This window comes from Anastrepha obliqua, chromosome 1 (assembly GCF_027943255.1).
Source record: "Anastrepha obliqua isolate idAnaObli1 chromosome 1, idAnaObli1_1.0, whole genome shotgun sequence".
In the NCBI taxonomy this organism is placed as follows: domain Eukaryota; kingdom Metazoa; phylum Arthropoda; class Insecta; order Diptera; family Tephritidae; genus Anastrepha; species Anastrepha obliqua.
In genome coordinates, this window is record NC_072892.1 from 112,015,324 (window position 1) to 112,040,250 (window position 24,927).

Genomic DNA, 24,927 nt, shown 5'->3' on the forward strand with positions numbered 1-24,927 from the left:
TTATAAAAAAAAATATGATTTAATTTTTTTAACCAGAATTTTTAGAAAAATCTAAGTATGCAATGAATGCGCTACTCAATTCTAGTGTAATGAAATGAATGTTTAAAGTCATTCAAAAATTGCACTGATTTTGAACGATTTTTTTCGCATGCGATCGGGTGAATTGTCTTTCATACATAGCAAATAATTTCATTTTAAGTGTTATTATGAGCACAAGTATGATTTTCAACATTTTTTTTTGTTTGCAATGTTGCATATTCTCTTCCACTTAAAATCCTTCCGGGTATTTGGTTTATTTAAAGATTCGCGGGATGGTACTACAAAGCAATTTAAATGAAATTTTGTAATATTACAATAGGAAATAGGAAAAATGACTGCATGTAATTTATTTTATATGTGAATCGAAAAATTGTTTTTAACATTAAATAAAAAGTAAATATAAAAAAGCAATTTTTCGCACTTAAAAATGCCTCAACACAACTTTTTAATAACAAAAAATAGCATTAATAAATATAATATTAATTCATAGCTTCTTTCAAAATTTTAGTGACTCGAAAATGACTTCAAAACTTTACTCCAATGTACTTATTTTCCTATAATTTTATGTGGCATCCAATTGTGCAATTCTGGGTCATAGTAGTTTATAATTCAGTGCAAATTACGAATTTGGTATTACGAGCATTGCAAATTAAAATTGTTGAAACGAAAAAATTTAAGATTCTGAATTCTCTAGGGTTGGGCATTTTGCACTACCTCTAAATTCCACTATCGCTAATTTTTTGGTGATAATTAAAATAAGGGTTTTATTATCACTAAATCTTCAATTTTTCAGTGTTTTAACTATCCGCTTATTGCATTAATTATTAACTGTACTATGCCCAACCGTGTTATTAGCATTACAAGGTTTGCCTTCTCATGGATTACTTAAGCTAGTAACGATGACTGTAGATTTCAAAACGGATATTAGTTACCTTCCAATGTCTCCCTTCGCTCCTCTTCCCGGCACATCGCATTTTGATATTCACGATCAGCACGATCCAAATGCATTCGCATCTGCAGCAAAGTATTATCAGATTTATCCCGCATCTCTGTGAACTCGTCGCTTTTACGTTCGAAACGCTCTTGCAATTCGTTGAGCTGCAATGGGAAATGCGAAAAAAAGTTATGGCTGAAGTTGATATTTTTATAAAATTCAATTTAATTGGTACCCATTAAAAAAAAAGGAAGAAAGTATTTGTTTATTTTTTCTGTATCAGAAGCGCGCTAGTAATTTTTTTTTTAAATATTCTACAAATATTGTTTGAAAAAAATATTCTAAATATAAACTGTCAAAATCATCAGCTAATATTGATCTAGTTCCTTTAACTAAGCGGTACAAAATGCTGGCTCTCAAGCAATTGTCCGGCCGGTTCTAAATTGTGCTACGCCTGTCTAGTCGCCTGACACTAGTGATTCGCAATGGACAAAGCTTCATACATGTCAAAATACTGCAATCGGGACTGCTGTGGGATGCCTCCTGATGTCAGAATGAGGTATCAATGCTCTCCGTCAGGGAGCGCAATAAAATGCTCAGCAAGCAGTTTCTGCTTGGATGCTTTCATAGGTTTCATCCCTGCAGACACTTCCTAGAACATGAGCCGCCTGCCAGGCACGTCAGGAGGCATCTCTTCAACTATTCTGACGAAATCCAGCGCGAATTTACAAATACTGGACGGTGCAGTATACAGACAGACACTAAATGACATTCATCGGGACACACCATCTGCCTAAACTCCCGGCCTCTGAATGCCATGAACGGAGTCTAACCCCCACCTATTACAGATGAAGAACTTCAGCTACACCGGCCCCGCATAACTTTGACTACAATCTATCTAGAGTCGACCTCGACATACCCAACATATCTCCAGCATGTGAAGGCTTATGAACGATACTAACCACCTTTTCACATGCCCCATCAAACTTACTCACTTAACACTCCTCTCCATTTGGACTCAACCTGTCGGAACAGCACGTATCCTTGCCTAGATATAAATCTGTTCCGACGAACGAAGAACCGACTGTGGTGGAAAGAGAGTCAAAAGAATCATTAAGTCGTGTTCAGATTTACCGACACCGACATCAGCACAGCAATGATTCTCTGATGGCATGCAGTGCTAACAGGCATTCTATATACCAAATCTAATTAAAATATCTTATATAGCAATGAGTTTGAGTGAGCCTCGTGTGAGTGAGATCAATATGTGTCTGCAGCGACAGCCAAGCTGCACTTATGGCCTTAGACAGCCCTCCAACCACATCAGGGGTAGTCAAGTCCTGTAAATCCAGGCTGAACTATGTCGGTAGACATAATAGCCTGATGCTAACATGGGTCCCGGGACACGTGGGTATCGCGGGTAACGAGACCTCTGACTGCTTAGCCGTTTTGCCACTCCTTTCTGCGGCCATCACAGCCACTATTAGATAACTACCACCCACAAGCGAGCTTGGCAGGCTGAGAGACGCTGCAGATAGACTAAACTGATGTTACCTGTCATGTCCCATCGACTGTCGCAAACCCTTCTGTCATTAAGCAGAGGGGAGTGAAGACGGCTGGTTAGACTGATGACGGGCCACTTTCTGTGGGCGAAGCACATAGAAAGGTTGGGCATCTCAGACAGTGTATTTTGCCCAGCTTGTGAAGAGGAGGATGAGACGGCGGACCACTTCCTGTGTGTCTGCCCCGCCTTCGCTCGAATCCGGTTTGGCACTGATGTGTTAAGAAGCGACCATCTTGGGTCCTTGGCACCACAAGATCTACTCAGATTTCTAGATCGGGTAGATTTAAAGAAAATTCAAAGGGAATTGAAGTGTAGTACAATGGACTTAATTAATGTCTGAGTGCTGCAATTGCTAGTTGTCCCGACAAAAAAAAAGAAAAAACATCCTTTTAAACTTATTTAGATCTCTGAACATCCATGAGATAAATATCAGTTGAAACAAAAAGTTCTGTGTCGTTTTCTTCACAATAAAAATACCTATGGTTCCAATTTTTTACTTTACCTTATATTCAAACAAATCGTTTTAATGTTCTAATGTTCTTGTTGTTCTAGTAGATTAACAAGCTCTGATTAGGTTGGTCTACCTAACAGCTATCTTGCATTTCGATATATTAAAAATTACCGAAAGAAAAGGGGTATTAAATGCGTTTGTATGGGGGTCAAGTGCAGAGATGGTTAAGGCTAATCTGGGTACCTGGTCATAGCGACATTGCGGAAAACTGCGAAGCGGACAAGCTGGCCAGACAAGCGACCTGTGAGGTAGTTTCCCCGCGAAAGGGATTCCCATGACAACTTTCACTCTACTCGTGGAATGATGGGCTTCGCGTCAACTCAGTGAGCGCTGGGCAAGTACACAAACTTGTAAGGTCGCGAAATCCTTCTGGTAACGTGTGGATCGGACGCGTTCGAGGGATCTTCTGAAGATAACAAAATTTTAGCTGTCAAACTTTGTTGGTGTTCTCACGGGTCACTATCCGCGAGATATGCATGCCGTGAGACTTGGAATTACTTCGAGTCCTTTTTGCATTAGCCGTATGGAGGATGAGATGGAATCATCTCAGCACCCGCGCCTTAATTGCCCTGCGCTCGTGGGTCTAAAATTTAAGCACCTTGGTTCTCACTTCTTTCCTACGCCTGCTGATATAGAAGGCCTTGATATCAAAGATCTAATGAACTTCATTAATTCAAATCAGGAAATCAATCACATTTCGTAATTCACAAAAACTCAACCCTTCATCCTTTCGCCCACCTTTTCCTCTCTCAACTTTCGTCCTATCGGTTATCTTCACCTATTTTCTCTTACAATGGCATCACAAAGGATGAACTTGATTTCTTCGTCCAAGTGGACCCACTTTCTGGGAAACCATAATAGTCTAACTTAACCACTGGAGTAACACCATGCAACAGTGTTTGTTTAACTCAAAATATACATTGTTTTTGTTATTGTTGTTATTGTAACAGCAGTAAAATTTCCTCTAAATAATAAGTAAGTACTGCTGAAGTGACAGTCTTTAGACAGATACAAAACTGGATCGTTCCAGTAACCCGAAATCGCCTGTCGTGGGAGCGTCGGAACTTTTCTCCGGTTTGGTGCAATTCATGCAATATATAGAGCCGTCTTAAGTCCTACTTTTCCTTTTCGATCGGCAAGCAGTAAACAGCACGATTTGCAGCCTCTCTGCGTTCAACGCACCGTTGCTTACACAATACATCCCTCAAGGAACTTCTACAATCTCACTAATCTCGTATTCATCTCATTTAAATTGCGTTATTCTGAACCTACTATTTTTATACCCACGCACTTTGGTTCCAGCGTATAATATTTTTTTTTTTTTTTCTATAAAGTGGAGTTTCCAAAATCAATTTTTTTCCAAATTCATTCGAAAACATGTTCCTTTAGTTGCTATGTAAATACCTCAGTTCTGAGCTCATCCTCGTTGGCGGTGTAGCGTGTCGTCAGAGCGCGAAGCTCTTCAATATGCTCAGCTTGCAGCTTATCGAGAGCCTCGCGACGCTCATCTACGTAAACAGATTCGAGTTCAGTTTTCAGTCTTGTCATCTCTGTACTGTAAAGCGATAGAGGAATATTTATTAAAAATTAAATTTTTTATAAAAAATAAAAAAGCCATATTACTAAAGTTTGTCCTCCCAGAAGACGGCAGCTTGATTGCGCACCTCGCTGATACGATAAACTACTTCTCGTTCCTTATCACAGAGCGCGCTGTAAAGCAACATTTTTTAGTCATTAGTCTCAATTATTTCATTTGCAATTTCATTTGCATTTTCACTCACTTATCACACTGATTTTTGATTTTCTTCACGGCTTTCATCTGCTCCTCCAAATTCGTTTTGGCCGTATGCAGTTCACTTTTTATATTGTCAATTTGATGCATAAGAGATTTTATAGCTTGCTCCTGTTCGGTTACCACACCACGCAGTGACGTCACCTCAGCCTGGTAAACTTTTAAACTTTGAACTTCCTGCTTACGCTCCTCCAACTCGTGCTGCAATTGTTCAGCACGCTCCGTAACCAGCTCGCGCTCATGAATAATTTTGTCAGTTTTATCTTTGGCTTGCCTTTGTATTTGACGGAGCTTCCATTCGCAATCGGTCATGACCGTTTCCTCGCGATCTAAGTGTAATGTGAAAATAGGCATTAGAAAAAAATAAAGAATATTATTTTTTGCTGCAAACCAACCCCTGTTTTGTGTCCTCAGTATTTCGAACTCCTTTTGCCATTTATCCTGACAGATTTTTCGTTCCGCCTCCGAGCTCTCGAGCGCATTCTTCAGTATTGCTATTTGTGTTTCCAATTCGCCGCGTATCTTTTCGACCTCTTTGCGCCATTCCTCAGCTTCACTTTGAGCCGTCGCGAGTTGTGTTTGCAGATTACTGGCCAACTGTTTGGTTTCCTTGTACTTCACCTCCAGCTCGTTGTACTGCGTTTCGAGTTCCTCTACAAGGAGATAATCAAATTGGAAATGCTCTAAAAGTTGCTTAAATGAAATTGAACTTACCATATTTTCTCCTAAATTCGTCCTCGTTTTCACTGTATTTGTGACGCAGACTTACTTTTTCGTCTTCAAGCAACTTCAATCGCTTTCGGACGAAGTCATCGTCCTTTTGTGCCGCCTTCAGCTCACTTTGTAATCCTATTAATTTAATAATACATATTAATTTGCCAGATATTAACATAAATATGTATGTATGTATGTGTGTGCCATATATTAGGGTGAGCCACAAAAAGTGGTAGCAGTGAGTATTTTGTACGGCATCTCCCAGAATAGTTCCATATTGGAAAAAATGCACTTTTTGTTATGTTTTTATTGATTAATCTTGAATGGTGCCGCAAATCCCATAAATGTTTACGTCAACTTATGTATACGTAAATTTTGAAATAGAAAACGCAAGTTTTTTGCGAACTTGATATAAAATTATTAGGTGCGCAACTAAGTTCTCGCTCTTTTTTTGATGAAAATACAACTTTATTCTGAAAAAATTGTTAAAGGTGAATCATTGAAAGTATTGCCCATCGCTGGCTTCTACTTTTTCCCATCTTTCTGGTAGATCGCGTATACCGTTGCGGTAAAACTGATCATCTTTTGAGGCTATCGACGGATCAAGCAATTTTTTGATGTCTTCATATGAATGAAACTGCTGGTCAGCTAGACCATCTGCCATCGTTCAGTACAGGTGATAATCGGACGGCGCAATATCTGGAGAATATGGCAGGTGGAGTAGGATATCCCATTTCATTGGTTCCAGGTAGGTTTTAACGGGTTTGGCAACGTGAGGTCGAGCGTCGAGAGTCACTTTTTCATGCCTCTCCGCGTATTGCGGCCACTTCTCGCGCAGTGCTTGGCTCAATCGCATCAATTGAAGTCGATACCGATCCCCAGTGATGGTTTTAAGAGTCCATAATAAATAACACCAACTTGGTCCCACCAAATACATAGCATAAACTTCGCAGTGTTATTATTAAGCCGAGGCGACGACGAAGAAGTATGACCGGGCCGTCCCCATGACTTTCTTTTCTTTGGATTGCTGTAATAAATCCATTTTTTATCACCCGTCACGATGCGAAGAAGAAAACCCTTCCTTTTTTGCCACTGGAGCAGTTGTTCACAGGCGAAAAAACGACGTTCAACATTCCTTGGTTTTAGCTCATAAGGAACCCAAGTCCCCTGTTTCTAAATCATTCACAAAGCATGCAATCGCTTGGAAATGGATTGGCGAGTAACTCCTAATACTGGAGCAAGCTCTTCTTGCGTTCAGCGTCCAATTCAGCGTCTTCGAAGGTTTTTGGCCTTCCTTTACGCCACGCGGACGGTCGTCAACATTAAAATCACCGTCTTTGAAGCAACAGAACCAATCTCTGCACGTTGTTTCACTTAAAGCAGCATCTCCAAAAACTTTTTGTAGCTCTCGATGCGCTTCAGCCGTTGTTTTTTTCGAATGAAAGAGGAAAATCAACACTTTCCGCAAATGTCGATTATTCGCACAAAATCAGACATTTTCACAAAACCAAATTATATGATACCAAAACAAAATCACTAATGTGTCGAAGCAGTTTGATTACCATATGTCTAAGCTTGGTTGATGTCATTTAGTTTAGGTTAGAATCGACTAGCACACACTACTGGCGACATCTATTGACAAACAGCGGGAACTTGGGTGCACACCTAATATAAAAATTATAATTTTTAACAAATGAGTTTTTCTCTTCAAAAAATAATAAATTTTGGAATACTAATAATTATAAAAAAAAATATGCTAACTACATTTTACGGTACCGCAAATAAAGTCCATAAATGGGAAAAAGTGGATAACTTTTCCTAAAATTTCTGAATTTCTTAAATTTTCATGCTCATATTAACCAAGGTTTTGTAGCGTAGAAAAGTATAATTTTTGCGAAATAACGGGTTTTCAACAAACACAAAATATGAGCCGTTCATTTTAAAAGTGGCATAAGTTGAATTTCAAAATAAAAATCAACTGTCCCTTTTTGTTTAAATATATTAAGGCAATTTTTGGGGAAGTTGTAATAAATATTTAGCACTTCCACTTTTTTTGGAGCACCCTAGTGTGCGAGTATATGTCATTAATTTTGATAAATTCACTTACGCTCTACATTCCACGCCTTCGTCGACAATTCTTGTTCCAGTTTCTCAATTTTCGCCTGCATTTCCCCAACTTTATTCTGCAAATTTTGCACATTTTTCTGCGCATCGCCAATTTGTGTGTTGTAACGTGATTTTTGCTCAATTAGTTCTTGTCTGGAAAAGATATTAATTTTTAATATGAATTGAATTAAATTAAAGGCGAGATATTTCGCTTAATGTAGAGTATGCAATGCAGATAATTAATAGAAATTTAAGAAAAGTATTGAAAAAATAGTATTTAACAAAATACTCTACGAACTTCTGCTTTTTGAAGAGTGATATTGGGTGTCCTACTATTAACTATTTGGTACCTTTTCAGAAACTAAGCAGCTAAAACTTAGAGGTAGACTAGTACGTCGATATCGCTCACTATGGTTTGACAACTGAGAAAGGCAAACTGTGGTGATATTTCTGCTCAGTAAGGCTAAGGCTTGGCGGCCGCCGTAGCCGAATGGGTTGGTGCGTGATTACCATTCGGAATTCACAGAGAGGTCATTGGTTCGAATCTCGGTGAAAGCAAAATTAATAAAAACATTTTTCTAATAGCGGTCGCCCCTCGGCAGGCAATGGCAAACCTCCGAGTGTATTTCTGCCATGAAAAAGCTCCTCATAAAAATATCTGCCGTTCGGAGTCGGCTTGAAACTGTAGGTCCCTCCATTTGTGGAACAACATCAAGACGTACACCACAAATAGGAGGAGGAGCTCGGCCAAACACCTAACAAAAGTGTACGCGCCAATTATTTATTTTTAAGGCTTGGCCAGTTGTCGTGAATCGTTTGACGCCAAAAAAATAAATCGGATCGTGAGGCTGATAGAGCACTGTCGGCTTCATTGGCCTTTATTTCTTTCGAAATGAGGAAGGAGCCGCGCTATCTGTAGCCAAGCTGAAACATTTTTTTTCGAAAAATTAATCAGTTAAACATCAACGACATTTGTTTCTAACAAGACGGCGCAACTAACATTACAGCCCGCTTAACAATCGATTTATTACAATATTCAAGCCATCATTGGAAAAAATAGACAAAAATTGGACTGATCGGATGAACATATAACATGTGACCGCAGCGGACATATGCCGCATATCATATTTAAAAAATAAATGTCATGGAATTATGTATCAGATTAAAGAATGCATTCCGACATTATATTAACATTTTATTTGTATGCATCAGTGGTCTGGATGAGCAGAGTCTATCGCGTGGGAGTCAGGAAGACCTTATCAAGACTACAATGCACTATCTGTTGCACTGGAGCTTTTCCGATTACTTCAGGCCCGGCATTAGATGCTCTGGGTGGTCTACCACCACTTGATGCTTTCATCCAGGGAGAGGGCTTGAAGGCCATCTGCAGTCTAAAACACAATGGGAACTGATCCGGCTTCTATCCGGCATTGGAAAATAGAGAAGGCACGGACTTCGATCCAACGGTTCTCTCCATGCCCCTTTACTCCATGTCCCCAAGGGTCGTACTTGAAAAGAGATACAGTATGGTGCCAGAGGCTCAATTGTGGTCAAACTCTGAAAATGATCACGGCAAACATTGTTTTCGCATTTTCATGAATGGCTACGGCTCTGGGGTCTACGTGGATCTGTGTACGCTGTTCAAGAAGCGATGAACTTTGCTGTGCAGAACAGATGGAGAGACTGATCTGTATGTGTCTACAGCGACAGCCAAGGTGCGCTCATGGCCTTAGATAGCCATCCAACCACTTCAAGGGTAGTTGAGGCCTGTACGTCAGGCTGAACTATATATAATATCCTGTTGCTAACATGTGTTCCGGGACATGTGGGTATTGAGGGGCCAACTTCTTTGGCCCGCAGCCCGTTCTGTCACTCCCTTCCCCAGCTATCAAAGCCACGGTTAGCAAATGGGTTACTACAATCCATAAGCGAACTTGGCTGAACAGGCTGAGAGAGGCTACAGATAGACTAAACTGATGTTATCTGTCATGTCCGACCAACTGTCGCATATCGTTCTGTCATTAAGCAGAAGGGACTGCAGACAGCTGGTTGGACTAATGACGGGCCACTTTTTTTATTTCCCGCCTTAGCTCAAATAAGACTTGACGCCTTTGATACTGATGTATTTAGAAGCGACCACCTTGGCTCCGTGGCACCACAAGATCTACTCAGATTTCTTCGGAGGTCGGATAGATTTAAAGAAAATTAAAAGGGAACACGAGCTCAGTACAATGGAATTAATGTTGTCTGAATGCTGTACTCGCTAGTTGACCCGACAAAATAAAAAAAAAAAATAATTTTATCGTTCTCATAAGTTCTTAAGGTGCGCCTATTGAGAGTGGGTCTGTAAACATTCAAATATTTTTATTTTTCATACATTTTTACGTATTATCACCTCCATCTGTGCAAAGCTTCATGCGAATGCTTCCCTTGTGAAAGTCTTTTTCTACCAACCCCTTTAGGACGCTTTCACTTTCACTGCTTCAATTGACTCAAATCTTTCTTCTTTGTAATGTTAGGAAATCTCTTGACAGACAATGAGAAATAAACCTGCTAATTATCTAGACGAAAATAATCTAATTTGTTTTTTCTAAACCCCCGTCCATGTTTTCGGGTTGGGCTTGAGATCCCCGAATCAAAATTCCCAAATCAAGATCCCAAAAATTAAAATCAACCAAATCAAAATCCCCATGGTTTGTGTGAAAAGCATTTGGATTAGGTCTCAAATCGCCCCGATTAGGTTAGTTTGACCTAATCGTCATATTGGCCTTCAAATTTATTTTAGTGTTGAACAATTGTTTTATTTTTAAGAACCGTGAAATAACGTATATCGTAGACAGCTGAAAAGAACGAGTACGCCGTATTACCCCGTGAAATATTATAGTTATGGAAAGTTAGTGCAGCTTTCGTTAATAATTCAGTAAGAAATTTTACTGCTTCTATATTTTACAGAGCTTCTGGAAAATTGTTACAGAGTTGTAAGTATATTAAATTTGATTAATATTATATTGCAAAAAAAAAAAGTTTTTCATTTAAAAACTAAATTGTTTTTTATTTTACCACTCTTACTTTTCAACCAACCTGTATATTACGTCAATGTAATATTTAACGTGGGACATTAATCATCTTCGCTGCCTTATTAATCAACCTGAAAATATTGAAACCACGCAAAAATGAGAAATGTGCACGTGGTTGTTGTGCTGAAGCAGGAATTGTCGTCACTTACTAGTTCGGATATTCGCTAGTATTCGAGTATTCGAAAGTGGCACTTAATCTTCATTTAAAACTATAAATTACTTCCAAACGAAATAAATCTAAATAATTTAACTTGTAACTAAATAATGTAACTTCATAAGAACAGATTTTCCTAAAGGGTATTTGGTTTACTTTGTTAATTTGTGTTTGAATAGTCCGCAAGAATTGCTCATTTTTTATGAGAGTTTTATTTTTAAATACGTATACTTAACTTTTCTGTTTATAATAAAAATAAAAATCGGAAAAATAATCAAAAATTTTGGCTCTTGTGGTTTGGGTTGTGTTGTGTTGTGCTGTGAAATTTCTGAATTGAAGAGCTGCTTTCGAAATGGCATTCGCCACTACTATGAACTGCAAAGAACTTAGGCAGGCATTGATGGGAACGTAAATAAAAGTATATGCGTATTTACAATATGTGTGTGTATTGTACATATGTAGATATGTAGTGTAGGTGCAAGAGTTTCGACAGCAAATAAAAATTAGAAGTGATCAAAGTACTCAAATACAAATATAATATAAATAATTTATACTATACAAATGAGTACTGTGCATCACAAAAGTGATGATGCTACGCAGTTAAGAGCAAATAAATTTAGAATGCTATTAAAAAGCGGTTAAGAGGAAATATGATTTTTTCTATTATAACTTGCGCAGTTCATTGATTTGAATTTAATGAATTATTGTGGTGATGAAATATAAGGGGAACTTAGAGTGCTTGAGATATCGGCAAGCAAGCTGAAAATGCTTCCAATAAATCAGTATTCTGTACTCTGAAAACTGCGGCTAATTTCTGCAAAAGGCGATGATTTAAGATAGAATTGGGAATTTCTTAATGCTCTTGTTGCCACCAGTGACGATTTTAAAGATGAAAAACTCTTACTACTAAATCAGAATAAATTGCGCAAGTTTCAGTACGAGATCAGGCAAAATAGAGAACCGCAATAATGCAGATTTATACCAACAACAAACCCTTTGGAGGTGATAGTTTTCCGGTTATGCTTTTCAGCACCGAACAGGGCAGGAAGCTAGCAAGGTTGCTAAGTGTTACTTGGTTGGAAGAATAAATAAAGGGTGATCAATTTAGAGGTATCGGATTTTAAATTGAAATAAAAGGACGAAAATTTAAATTGATTGGGCAATGTTTATTATTGTGGTGTAGAACCATGCATGATATTCATTTTTGAAAGATAGTCCCTTCCAAATGTTGGCCGCTGTTGCGCCGTAATTCGGCCATCCGCATGCACTAATTTGGAATGACTCGTTGGAGGACTTCGGTCGTTATCTCATGAATGACTTTAGTAATTACTAAAGTACAATGCCTCAATCCAAGTTAGTTTATCCACAAAAAGTTTAGACTTTACATACACACATAAAGTCCGAAGGTGTGATATCACACGGTCTTGGTGATCCACTGGTTCGAAATGAGAGAAAAATTGCTCACCGAAACGACGCCGCAGTAAATCACGAGCTGTATGGCAAGTAGCGCCGTCACGTTGGAACCAAATGTTGTGGAGACCACGGCCTTCAATTTCCAGCATCAAAAAGTCGTTTATCATAGCGCGACAGCGTTCGTCATTGACTGTTGCATTCGCGCCAGCCCGTGATCAATCTGATTACCCTTTACAAGATTATTGAAGTCTAAGTATACTTTCATACGAAAATTCGTACAAAAAGCGCTCCTCTACAGAGTTCCACCAGAAGAACTGTGGAAAATATTCAAGCGTATCAGCCCCCAATTGACTTTTTTTTACTAATGTCGCTTCAAATCCACCAGAGACCAGACTTTCAATGTGCATCGAAGCATTTAAGAAGCCTAAAGGAAGTAGCTTTTCAACGAACAAAAAGTGGCATTATACAGAAATGCTAACTGACGTAGTGAACAACCTCAACACCATGAAAATTGGTGAAACAAAGCGAGAGACAAAGTAAGGTTTCTAAAATTTGATCTCAGAATAAGAAGGCGCTAAGAGTATTCTAAAATTATACGTAAGACCTGCATTGTGACAGGTACGGGAGAATTTCAAGTGATGAGTTGTATGGGAGTTCCCACGACAGTGGGAAATGTTTATGCTGCTACAACAACAACAACAACAACATAAGTTGTATGGGGTTTATAATAGAATCAATGGGTGGACAACCAAAGCAAGCACGTCTGGGAACGTAAAGGATTGAAAGCATTATAAAGCTTTATGCTAGCTAAGAATGGTAGATGGTGAAGCGTTTTCTTTTTGGGACCTTTGGCATTGCCTGCCGAGGGTTGGTCGCTTTAAAAACAAGTTATTTTTAATAAATTTTGGGCTTTGTGTGTCGCAGCGTGTCAATTTTCTCAGAAGCTTATATTCTGAAGCTGCTTTTTTAATAATTTGTTTGCTCTAAACTGAATTATGCTGTGTTTATTTGGGTGCCGTATTCTCAGTTTGATATAGAGAGATTTGCACATGCGCAAAATTTGTCTCTCAAATGTGATTTTAAATTTTTAAGACTTTCTGATTTCTTACAGCTTGCGTCTGCTTTGGATTGGCCTTTAACCAGTTGAGGAAAGAAATTAATAATACATATATTTAAAAAAAATTCACATTTTAAAGTCAAACTGTCACGCATAGAAAGTTCTTGAAGTAAGAAGAAGAAGAAGAAGAAGAAGAAGACGAAGAAGAAAAAAAACTATAAAAAATATACAAATAAAACCGGCCATAGACGGGATACAAATCGCAACAATCGGCTGAAATCCATTTGGCCACTCAGGTGTGGATTTGCTGATGATTTTATTTGCACGTTGTTCGTTGTTGAGTGAACATGGAACCCAAAATAAAATGATTGCCATGTATGGTACTATATGGCCTATTTTACTATATGAAATATTTGCAAGTTATACGAAACTGCTGAGCACGGTCCAAAGAACTGCGTTCCTATGCATCACCGGCGTTTTAGCGACCACCCCTAATAAAGCGCTCGAGGTACTAGTTAAATTCCCTGCTCTAAATCTGGCAGAAAAAAAAACACATAGCGCTTAGACTTAATGGAATGGCGCTATAGAAGAACTGGCGGTTCGGCCAGGCTTCTATACTACATACCATGACCATATAACCATAATAACCAGGAAATTTACTACTCTTTCCCTAAACCCACTTTTGACAGACTTTTCAAGACAAGCTTCCCATCAAAAAGAAAGTGGCAATCTTAAAGACTATGGAGAAGAGGGGAAATTAATTTCTTCACGGTTCGATCCAACCTGGAAAATAAAGTAGGCTATAGAGATTTTTATAAAGAATTTGGATTAGAGTCTGACTTACGGACTACTGAAGCGTCTACCAGGCAGAGGTCCTAGCCAAAAACTACGATACACATATATCTTCTCGAAGAGCCAGGAGGCCATCAAATCAATGGAGACAGTTATACTAGGATCAGGAATGCCTGGCAGCTCTAAATGATATTAGCACCGTCTTCAAGGGCAGCCTTATATGGGTACCAGGGCATACTTGTAGGGATATTGAAGGAAATTGCAAGGCCCATAAGCTAGCCAAAAAGGGTTCTAATCTTCCTCTGCTTGAAAACGAAGGTAATATTGGAATTCCTATAGCAATTTGCAAATTAAGGATAAAAATAATATTCTCCAGGAGGCCAATAGGTAATGGAGAGAAGAAAATACGTGTTTTACAAGCAGACTAATTTGGAAGTAGGAGAATTGCTTAACCTCTCAAGAAAGAACATTTTGAAGGTCGTGGCTTGTGTCACCGGTCATTGGCTGTTTGGTAGGCACTCTTTTAGGAATATTTTTGCATGAATACTGCTGCTTCCATGAAAAGCAAACAGTAAGGTTCCCGTATTACACAGTGGCACCACAACGGACTTACATGGTCTAAGTGAGTTGGCTACTCTAAGCCGACTGCCACAAAAACCTAACCCCAACCATGGTATTTATTTGTGCATGAAAAGAAGAGGAAGGCGAAAAAAGTCGTTCAATTTGGGTGCAGGACTTATTTAAGAGGTAAGATTAGTATACGCATTAAAATTTTTGTTTTTTATTCAAACAGAGCTGAGTAACGGGTCCATGATAGGCACCACCTCTTTATTCCCTCCATCGAGTTTGAATATACTTCCACCGAGTTTTATATTTATTTTAATTTACCATTGACTACCGTTATACATCCTCCGCGAGGGTAGGCACCTTGCCGTGGTGCGGAGGCTTAGTCAAATCATTAATCAGGCCTTATCATTGGATGGCAGTGGGTTCGTTTACGTACATTTCAGTAATAAACGAGTTCACTCCACTTCTATGGTTCGGACTGTCTTTTTGAACGATGACCAAGTTCTGCCAACTGGGTTGGAACAAGGTGTAACACGACCCGTGCCGAGGTTCAGCCTGGCTGGGGACCCAAATCTAAAATAGCCCAGTCGTGAACGGAATGCTCCGGATACATGGCGACCTCCGGTTCTATCTAGCCTTACCTGTGCACACGGATCTCTGTGCAGGCGGACCTCCCTTGTCCGACACTCGTGGGACCAAAAATGGAGAAAAATTTAAAGAAACATAATTCTAACAAGGAGGATGGTCCTCCCAAAAAACCGACGGAGGTGAACCCGACTGCTGCCACAGCTGCGAGCAAGATAGTGGTCAGACCGCCAGTAATAGGAGACAGAGGGGGCTTGAGCGATAGGGCTGGTCCCAGTACGAGTAATGCAGGAGGCAACGGGGGACGAGGAGGCTTGGGAAAACCGGTCTCCAAGCGACCAACACCAGGAGTTACGGGATCAACTCCGCTTAGGGCGAGCAATCCCCATTTCACCTCAACCTTTTTCAGGGGACGGGGGCCGGCACCTGCTTCCAGGTTTAACCGGCAGGTTGCCATAGAAGGGCCTAGTACCTCTAGGCGAACTACTATTGTAGGGCAGGGGGGACAGGCTAAACATGGCCGTTCCTCTAAGCAAAGCTACTACGAGAAAAAGGCGGCCAGTAGGGTCTTATTTAAACTAGGAGAAGTAGCAACAGAACAGCTAACAGAAGAACAGGTCAAATCGCTGGAATGGACAAAGGGAGTAATATGCGACTGGGGTAAACCGGCGGGTGCTACTCCTAAAAGGCAACGTTCTGCAGAGAACGTAGAAGAAAAAGTCGCCAAAAAGCTAAAAGCGGGTGTCCATAAATACCCAACATTCAGTGAGGTCGTAAAAGGCGGCGGTGAGATACTGGCCATCATTGACAAGGGAGAGGAGGAAGGGAACATTCCTAAGGAAAAAATGGAGGTGGATTGAGGAGGCTATGGTCGAAGTTTACGTCCAGATCCTAGAGGAACACCCCGGACCCCCTCCCTTTTGCCATGACGCAGGCTGGTATCAAGGTAGAGCAAAGCTCATCGCCTGCGAGGACGTTAGGTCAGCCACGTTCTACAGGTTGGCCGTACCCAGGATAGGAGAGGTTTGGCCGGGAACCAAACTCGAAGCGGTCAGTAAGGAAGAAATTCCAAGCAGACCTCGAGCTCGGGTTTGGATTCCGGCCAAGCCGGCAGATCCAGACAAAATCGAGCAAATGTTCAAAACATGTAACAGCGACCTGCCAACTCACAACTGGAAGATAGAGAAAGTAGAAGAGCCAATAGAGGGAAGAAGACAGGTGATGCTCATCCTCAATGGAGAATCGCTCGCCCCACTGGCGCAAAAAAAAAATAATATTGTAAGGTTCGGGTTCGTTGACGCAACCATTCGGATCTATCGCAGCGACGAACCGGCTTTGGATTCAAATGAGGAGGGTGACAAAGCCGGCTTGCGTAGCGATACGGAAGAAGGGTTGGTCTGCAGCCAGAGCTCAACCGATTCTGAGAGGCTGACCGGTGTAGGGTCCCTTTTCAACGAAGAGGATCTCCTCGCTGACACTGAGGGTGGGGAGATCTCGGAGGAGGACGTTGATGTCACGATGGTAGAGACGAAACGGACAGATTCACATGAAGCTGATCCAAATTAATCTCCACCACTTTAAACTTGCGTCCGCGCACCTTTCCGTCCAGCGAAGCGGAACAAAATCATTCTGCTAATCATGAAAGACAATCCAACTTAGGAAGTCTATTAGTCACAAACGCAAAGATTAAATGGGCCATCAACACTTTTGGGCCTTATAAATCACCTGGACTAGACGGTATATATCCTGTGGAATTGCAGAAATCACGGGATATTGCCTCACCGTTCATTAAAATCATCATTAGAATTTGTCTGAACATGGGCTACATTCCGCTAGGATGGAGAGAGACAAAAGTCTCTTTCATACCCTCACACACTTACCTCAAAGACTTCGAACCAATTAGTCTTACGTTTTTCCTCCTCAAAATTCTAGAGAGGATAGTGGACGAGTACATACGGGGCGCTATACCAATAAATAAATTCTCCCCGGCGCATCATGCATATACTAAGGGGAAATATGAATGCGGCTATACTAAGATCAAAGGTTGCACAGGAATACCGAGCAGCCCGAAATGATATTAGCGTCGTATTCAAGGTCAACCTTATTTGGCTTATTTGAGCTAACCAGAAAAGGTACTGCTCTTCAACTGCTCAGTGATAAAAGTACCATTGGAATAGCTTTGGCCACGAGTAAATTAATAGTAAAAAACAATATTATCCAAGAGGCCAATAGGTCATGGGAAGAAGAAGATACATGGGTAACAGCCAGGCTACAATGGCCGCAAATAAACAAGAAAAGAACAAAGGCTTAGCCTCTCAAGAGAAGATATCTCGAAGGTCGTGGCTTGTGTCACCGGCCACTGGCTGTTTGGAAGGCATTCCTTGAGACTAGGAGCATTCTCCCATGAATATTGGAGAAGCTGCAGAGATGAGGAGGAGGAAGAAACAGTAGACCACTTCCTTTGCAATTGTCCAGCCTTAGCTAAAATCAGAGCAGGTTGTCTAGGTGAACACTTTTTCAATTCTCTTACAGAACTATCTGGCGCGGGGATTACACCAATCCTGTGCTTCATAAGAGCTTCAAAATGGTTTCACGAAAGTAAATAAACAAGGTTCCCGTGTCGCACAGTGGTATCACAACGGACCTGCGAGGTCTAAGTGAGTTGCTCATACGGACCGACAGCCATCACAACCTAACCTAACCTAACCTAACCGTTATACATCACTTTTACTCAAATTAGTACTCAATTTTCCTTGCATCAAAGTTAATAAATCACTTGCAGAACGGGGTTAACACAACTTCATTGGCCTAGCAGCAAATGTTAATACAGAATACAGAATACAGAATACAGAATACAGAATAATACATTTTCCTTAATTATTAGCACAAATATATATTTAGTATAATAAAACTTTTTTCAAATCACAAATGCTAACAAAGCAAAATAAAGATATTATTTACATAAAAATATTGCCATCGCTAATTCTTTTATATTTGATATCTCTGTATATTCATTTTATATTATTTGTGTACCATTCATTGTTCATACTATTTTCACACAGTTCATAAAATAATGAATGGATATGAACTTATTTTAGTAAATCTATAAATAGTCATTAAAAGTGAATTCAATAAAGCTGGTTATCCTGCATCAGTCCGTCGTAATAATATAGACAGCTCTGGTAGACGCCATCTGTTGTCAGCATACATGAAATGTAAACCAAACTTAAACTGTTTGAGTTGACTCTTTTTCTGAGGAAACCTTCAATATTTCTGTACCTTAACTGAGTTCTTAATTTCTGTCTCCCTGCACATTTTTTTAATATTATTTTATTTTGAGTAGAGCTGAAATGAGTGCATTTTTTTCGATGATACCAATATTTTAAAGGCCTCCAAAGAGCATGCTCACTTTTCTGTCTCACTGTAAGTCCTTATATGAATATGTGTGTAACCATGCGCTGTTCATATTGCGTAGTACTTCACTTGGATGTGGAAATTTCGTTTGTATTTAAAAATTAAATAAATAACAGAACTGAACAGCACACGTGTACTGCTTTTGTTATTTCCTTATCGACTACTTGGCTATAATTTTCTGAAAAAATTGCCACTTTTCTCTTCGCAATTTCTTAATTATAAACAATTGAGTGATTTTACATAATATAAGTTGGCTGATTGCATTAAAGTTGAATTTTTGATATGTATTATATTGTATATGTATTGGTGTACGTTGGAGCATAGTATACACTACCCCGATTATTACCAGAAAGCCTGTTCGCACACACACCAACACATTTTATCATCTACATACTTTAGAGTGGTTGTGTATGCGTGTTCATTTCCAATAGCAACTTAATGGAAATTCTTTTGCGCAGCTTCATGAACGTTCAGTGTTAAACAAAATTAATTGAATGGGAAATTCATTGCTGATAAGTAGGCATACATGCACACATACTGATGCGTACATCTGTATAACGAATGTCTTAACTTTAATTAAAAGAAAACACAAATCCAGTTTGGACAATGGCGGGCTACATTTTGTTGATTTTTTATATGCATACAAATTCTGTGCAAAATGTTTGCAGAAATCCCAAATGCATTGAATATCGATTTTAAAATACTTTAAATTTTCCGCCTAACAAGTCAAAACTAAAAAAAACGACCTGCTCCGAAAATAATCATAATTACAAAACAAAAAAAAAAAAAGAAAACAGAAAAACACCAACACACGAATACGCACAAATTTAATTGGAGCCGGAAAACTAGATCAAATGTGCATTTCAGCACACAATATTTTGTGCAAACATTCGCATTAACATACACATATATAAATCTGTGTGTATTTTGGTTGCGTTGCTGTTATTTAAAACTGATATTTACGAGCTGCATTTGCTGCAGAAAATTTTTAAATTCTGTGTAGAAATATTTTACATGCGCCCACAACGCGAGCGTGGGAATTAAATACATACACACATACACATATAACTATGCATACAAACAAAGATAGAAGAAATATCATACAGACTCACAGTCAGTGTCACTAAAAAACGTACCGCTAATTTTTTGCAAAATTAAGGAAGTCTTTTTTTTGTTAAATTATTTGTCGTACTTTTATTTAATGAGCCCAAGGCCGGGAAGCAGTAACAGAACTTGTTGTTTTCTTGTTAAAAAGGCCTTGAATTTATGAAATAAAAATACGAAAAACAAATATTTGGGGCCATTAAAACAGTTTAAATTTTGTAAATTTATTATTAAAAAATTTAATTCGCATATTTACCAAAATTTTTGTTAAACAAAATACCAAAGTTTTTTAAACAACTAAAGAAAATTTAAAATATGTTATCAAAATTTTAAAATTTTTAGATTTTTGGTAAATTTTTTTAAACTTTTTGTGTTTTTTATATATGCAGTTTTATAGAACAATAAAATTCAGTTTAATTCAGTATAAATTTGAATTCTCTAGTAGTTTTCGTCATAGGTTAGGTTAGGTTATGATGGCAGTCGGTCTGTACGACCAACTCTCTTAGAGCCTACAGGTCCGTTGTAATACCACTGCACGAGATGGGAACCTCACTTATTTTTCTTCGTGGAACCATTTTGTGGCTCATATGAAACGCAGGATTGGTCCCATCCCCACGCCAGACAGTTCCGTAAGAAAATCGAAAAAATATTTACCTTGAAAAACCTACTCTGTATTTAGTTAAGACTGGACCATTCCAAAGGAAGTCTTCAACTATTTCTCCCTCTTCCTCAAATTCTCGTCATAGAACTTAAAAATTCTGCAGAGAAAATGAGAATGAGAAATGACTCTGAGCGCAAATTCTCGAAACATCTTAATAAAGGTTACTTCGAACTCGCACCGCATTATACTTGAAAAATAATACATATCAGAGCTTCATATACTCGGGTTACGAGCAGTGCGGGTAGCCCGAAACTTGCTCGAAACTCGTTCATTGTTCAACTGCTCAAACGTTTGTTCGAAATTAGCGCGCTTTCGAACAATTTTGCCAGCTAAACAAAAATTGTCAATTTTATTTATCAGCACTTCTTTAGCTCTCCAACTACATTAGTACTGGGTATAAATAATTTTTAAAATAAAAAAAAAAATTTGCAAAATTTCAAAGCAATTAAAAGTATTCCTAGAATAACTCGACTTGCGCTCGAACATTTTCGAGTAATCAGCAACGAGCAGGCGTGCAAGTACTCGTTATTCATTTGCCCAGGCTGTTCGAGAGATCTACATACTACTATATCTGCAGAAATTCTATGAGGTCTAATGCAATATTTTGCAGTTTTGAAGCAATGTTTTTTCTATTTTTCTAGAACTTTTAAAAATTTGTGGATTTTGATTTATTATATTTTCTGTTAGAATACAACTTATATTATTTATAATGAAATAAAAAATGGACGCTTTGAAAACATTCCAAAAGCGCATGTACCATTTTCGGTAACACTAACTGTATATGTGTACTACCAACATTTTCCCACTGCATATATGAACGGAAAAAACGAAGCAAATAATTCCGTCATGATTTTTATTTAGCTTTCGTTGTATTTGGATATGAAAATTCTATGTTTTCTGTTGTTTCATTTAAAATACTGAATGGTTTTCGTAAAAATTCAGGTATTAGAAGAGCAATTTTGTGCAGGAATTTTGAAAATTTTCTATATTCATGGCATAGAAAGTTTATTTGACAGACATTAGACACAAGCAACGATTACATGCATGATTCATCTGTGTGTATGTATTAACTGTGGCTAAACACTGGATAATGTTTACTTTTTTTTCGATGACAATTTTCATTTGAAATAATAATTAGTTTGAATTGATGTGTACATGCATTTTAAAATTAGAACACTATACTATATAGGGAAGTCTGAATAGTTTGGTGCCGAATTTGAGCAAAAATTAAATTTTGTTTTGCTTTTTGGATTTAACAGGAACTTTGTGAAGTCGGAAATGATTGAGGTCAAAATTAAGGGGCAAATCATGCTTTAGAGATTACGTAATTAATGGCAAAAGAAATGAGGAAATTGCAAATGAAATAATAAAATATGGGGGATCGGAACTACACAAACTTTTAACGAAAATAGTTCGAAATCAAAACATGCCGACTTGAAAGCTTACAATGAAAATTCCAGTCCTTACAAAAGTCTTTACAAAAAGAAGCCAGAAAACTATAGCAGTATCAGCCTGTTCGAATGAGTGTGAAAGTTATGGACCAAAATTATTGCTGCTGAAGTAGCAAAAACAGAGATAAAGAAGGAACATCAAGTGTCACGCCGAAATAGATCTTCAATCGATGCTAATTTCTACCGTAACCCGAAGTGGAGAGAAAGTAATTGAACTTAACAAGCCGGTGTATATTTTTTTGTACACTTGACCAAAGCATTTGACAGAGTCAAGTTAGGTCAGGTAACATAAAGTGGCTGTCTCACGACACAGGGGGCCTAGAGACCCCTTATGATACCATCGGAACTATCCCATCTTTAATACACTTAGTCCTCTTTAAAACATCCTGTGGAATTTATAAATATATTTAGCCTAGCTAATTTTATATTTGCAATATCCGCGATGCTGTCCAGAGAAGCGATTCCGAGCAACTTCAACCTTTTCTACACAGAGCCATGCACCCGCACAGAAGATGATCAACAACTACCTCTTACTCTTCTGCATCCTGTCAGTCTCTGCAAAAGTCAAAATATGGTACCCCAATTCTATTGGCACGCCATCCTATGAGACAGTACCCAGACAAGACTCCTACTAACATTTTTAAGTTTTTCCAATGAATTTAAGTGATAGATCGTTGACGACGCGACTGTCATTCAGCTATCCGATATCCAATAGTAGACAATAGAGTAGTAAAGTCCTCTTTCGACGAACAAAACTAACACTTTTTAGGCTCTCATCAAGTCCGTCCAAAAGCTTGGACGGTGACAACATCCGATGAGGCGTCCCTTGGATTGGTTGAGATCAAGATTCTGCGGAAGATTTTTTACATCTTTGCAAGTTAGCAACGGCGAGTATCACAGGCGATACAACGAGGAACTGTATTAGCATCGCAAAGACATAGTGCAGCGAATAAGTATTCGATGCGGTACCAGCTGGTGGTAGCAGAGGAAGAAGAAGGCCTCCTCTACCTTGAAAAGATCATGACTTGGCTTCACTTGGTGTTTCCAACTGGCGCCGGTTAGCTCGTGAAAGAAACGTCTGACGCCCTTTGTTAAACTCGGCCCAAACACGTAAGCGTTTATCGCGCAAATCGAGAAGATGAAGATAGTCTAGCCCATATTTCGTTGTGGCCATAACTGCTTACTAATGCTACTGGTATGTAACTATCTCCAGCGATTGTTGGCAATACTTAAGGAGTACCTATCTATTTGTAGTTTAAATTTTGCCAAAGGCATAGTTATATGAATTTTGTCTTGAGTGTAGTGTCCAGTCTAGCTAGCTCATCTGCCTTACAGTTACCCTTAATGTTACTGTGGTCAGGCATTCTGAGTAGAGTTATAGAGAGAAACTGTGCGAGTATTCTTAGTATTCCCGAATATTCTCTACAACAGTTTTCGAAGAGTGTTTCCATGATTGCAGCAATTCCAGAGCTGTGTGACTATCGAAAAATATGTAGATATTTCTGTCAATAATTGCGTAATTACTTAGCGCTAAAATGCCTTCCTTAATCGCCAAAACTAGATCTTGGAATTCGCAGCAATGGTCATATAAGCGGAAAGGTATGCTGATCCCTTTAGTATCCGAATAGACACCATCTTCCACTTCATAGTCGAGTTTAGAACCGTCGGTCTATATACTGATTAAGTTTTCTTAAAATACCAAACCATTTTTCTAGTCCCCTCTATTTGGATGTGTGGTCGTATAAAGATAGTCAAGGTGTAAGTCCATTGAGTCGTAAAAGTCAGTGGCACGTGGAATGTAACGAAACAGCCTAAGAATACGCGAATGCCGCTTGTTATTTGTTTTAAGTATTGATGATTCGCTCCGTAGGCCATTATTGGTCTTACAATAGCTGTGTAAAGCCAGTGAACTCTATTGGGGAATATAGCTCCCTTTAAGCCTAATCTTATTTTGCAAGAGTAGAGCGCTGTAGCAGCCTTCTTTACTCTATCCTGAACCACATGTTTTAGCCTAAGTATTTACAATTTTTATAGTACCCTGCATTAGACTAAAGAGAGTATCTGGAAACTTCTCTCTTAGTAAAATAGTAACATCATCCGCATAGGAGCAGAACTTGCATTCTTCTCACCTCTAGATCTAACAATAACTCGTTCATCATCACCATTTCTGTTGATTTACCTTTACAGTCGACATGTTGCGAGTTTGAGAGACGCGAATGCATATTTTATTTCCAATAGACATATCAATAAGCCTTTCCAACAACTTCAATTAAAAAGATGATAAAGTTATCGTCTGAAACCCTCTGGTTTGGTAGCGAACTCTTACCTGCCTTCGGAATAACTATTACATTGAATTCCCGCCATGAAGAAGGAATGTGGCTTATTTGAAGACTTATTTTAAAAATGGTTATTAGCCAGTTTAGAATGTGAGCGAGAGGCTCTTGTAAACAGAGTTAAACTATGTGATGTGTTCGATGCTAAAGAAAAAGCATACCTAAAAATATGGTAGTGCTAATAGAGGACTTAAATATATGCAACAAAACAGTTATTCGGGCAAATGGTATAAAATCGGATCTAATACCAATCACAATAGTTATTCGAGAAGGCGAGAGCCTAAGCCCAATACTGTTCAACGATATTAGGGATGCGATTATAGAAAAAGTACGACAAGTCGCCTCTAGTTATAGATTGGGCAATAAAAATAATAAGCTAAGCTGGCATCGTGATATTATCTGAAACGGAGGATAACCTACAGCGACTTCTACTATATTTGAATTCGAAAAGACAGCTCATAAAGTTAATATGGTATTTAAGTGGAAAAAATCAAGTTGATATAACGTCCAATGCAAGCTTGAATTTAACTACCATCGCACTCGAATAACCGGCACAAAAGACTTATAAAAATAATCAAAAATCCAAGTAACTAAAGTGGGTACAATATCAGAAGGCCTAAAAGGTGATGTAATATGGCGCTTAAGAAGTAAATATATTC

The 24,927-nt window shown here is 38.7% G+C and overlaps 1 protein-coding gene across 5 annotated transcripts in view; it reads right to left on the reverse strand.

The window, feature by feature from the left end:
• LOC129235627 (uncharacterized) overlaps positions 1-24,927 on the reverse strand; it is a 79,619-nt gene that overhangs the window by 15,784 nt on the left and 38,908 nt on the right. For all 5 annotated transcript variants that reach the window (XM_054869571.1, XM_054869569.1, XM_054869568.1 and 2 more), the window contains 7 exons: positions 7,662-7,813; positions 5,555-5,689; positions 5,236-5,493; positions 4,830-5,169; positions 4,672-4,758; positions 4,453-4,603; positions 972-1,137 (listed from right to left, as the gene is read on the reverse strand). In XM_054869571.1, coding sequence (XP_054725546.1) covers positions 972-1,137; positions 4,453-4,603; positions 4,672-4,758; positions 4,830-5,169; positions 5,236-5,493; positions 5,555-5,689; positions 7,662-7,813 — 1,289 coding nt within the window. The remainder of the gene's footprint in view (positions 1-971; positions 1,138-4,452; positions 4,604-4,671; positions 4,759-4,829; positions 5,170-5,235; positions 5,494-5,554; positions 5,690-7,661; positions 7,814-24,927) is intronic.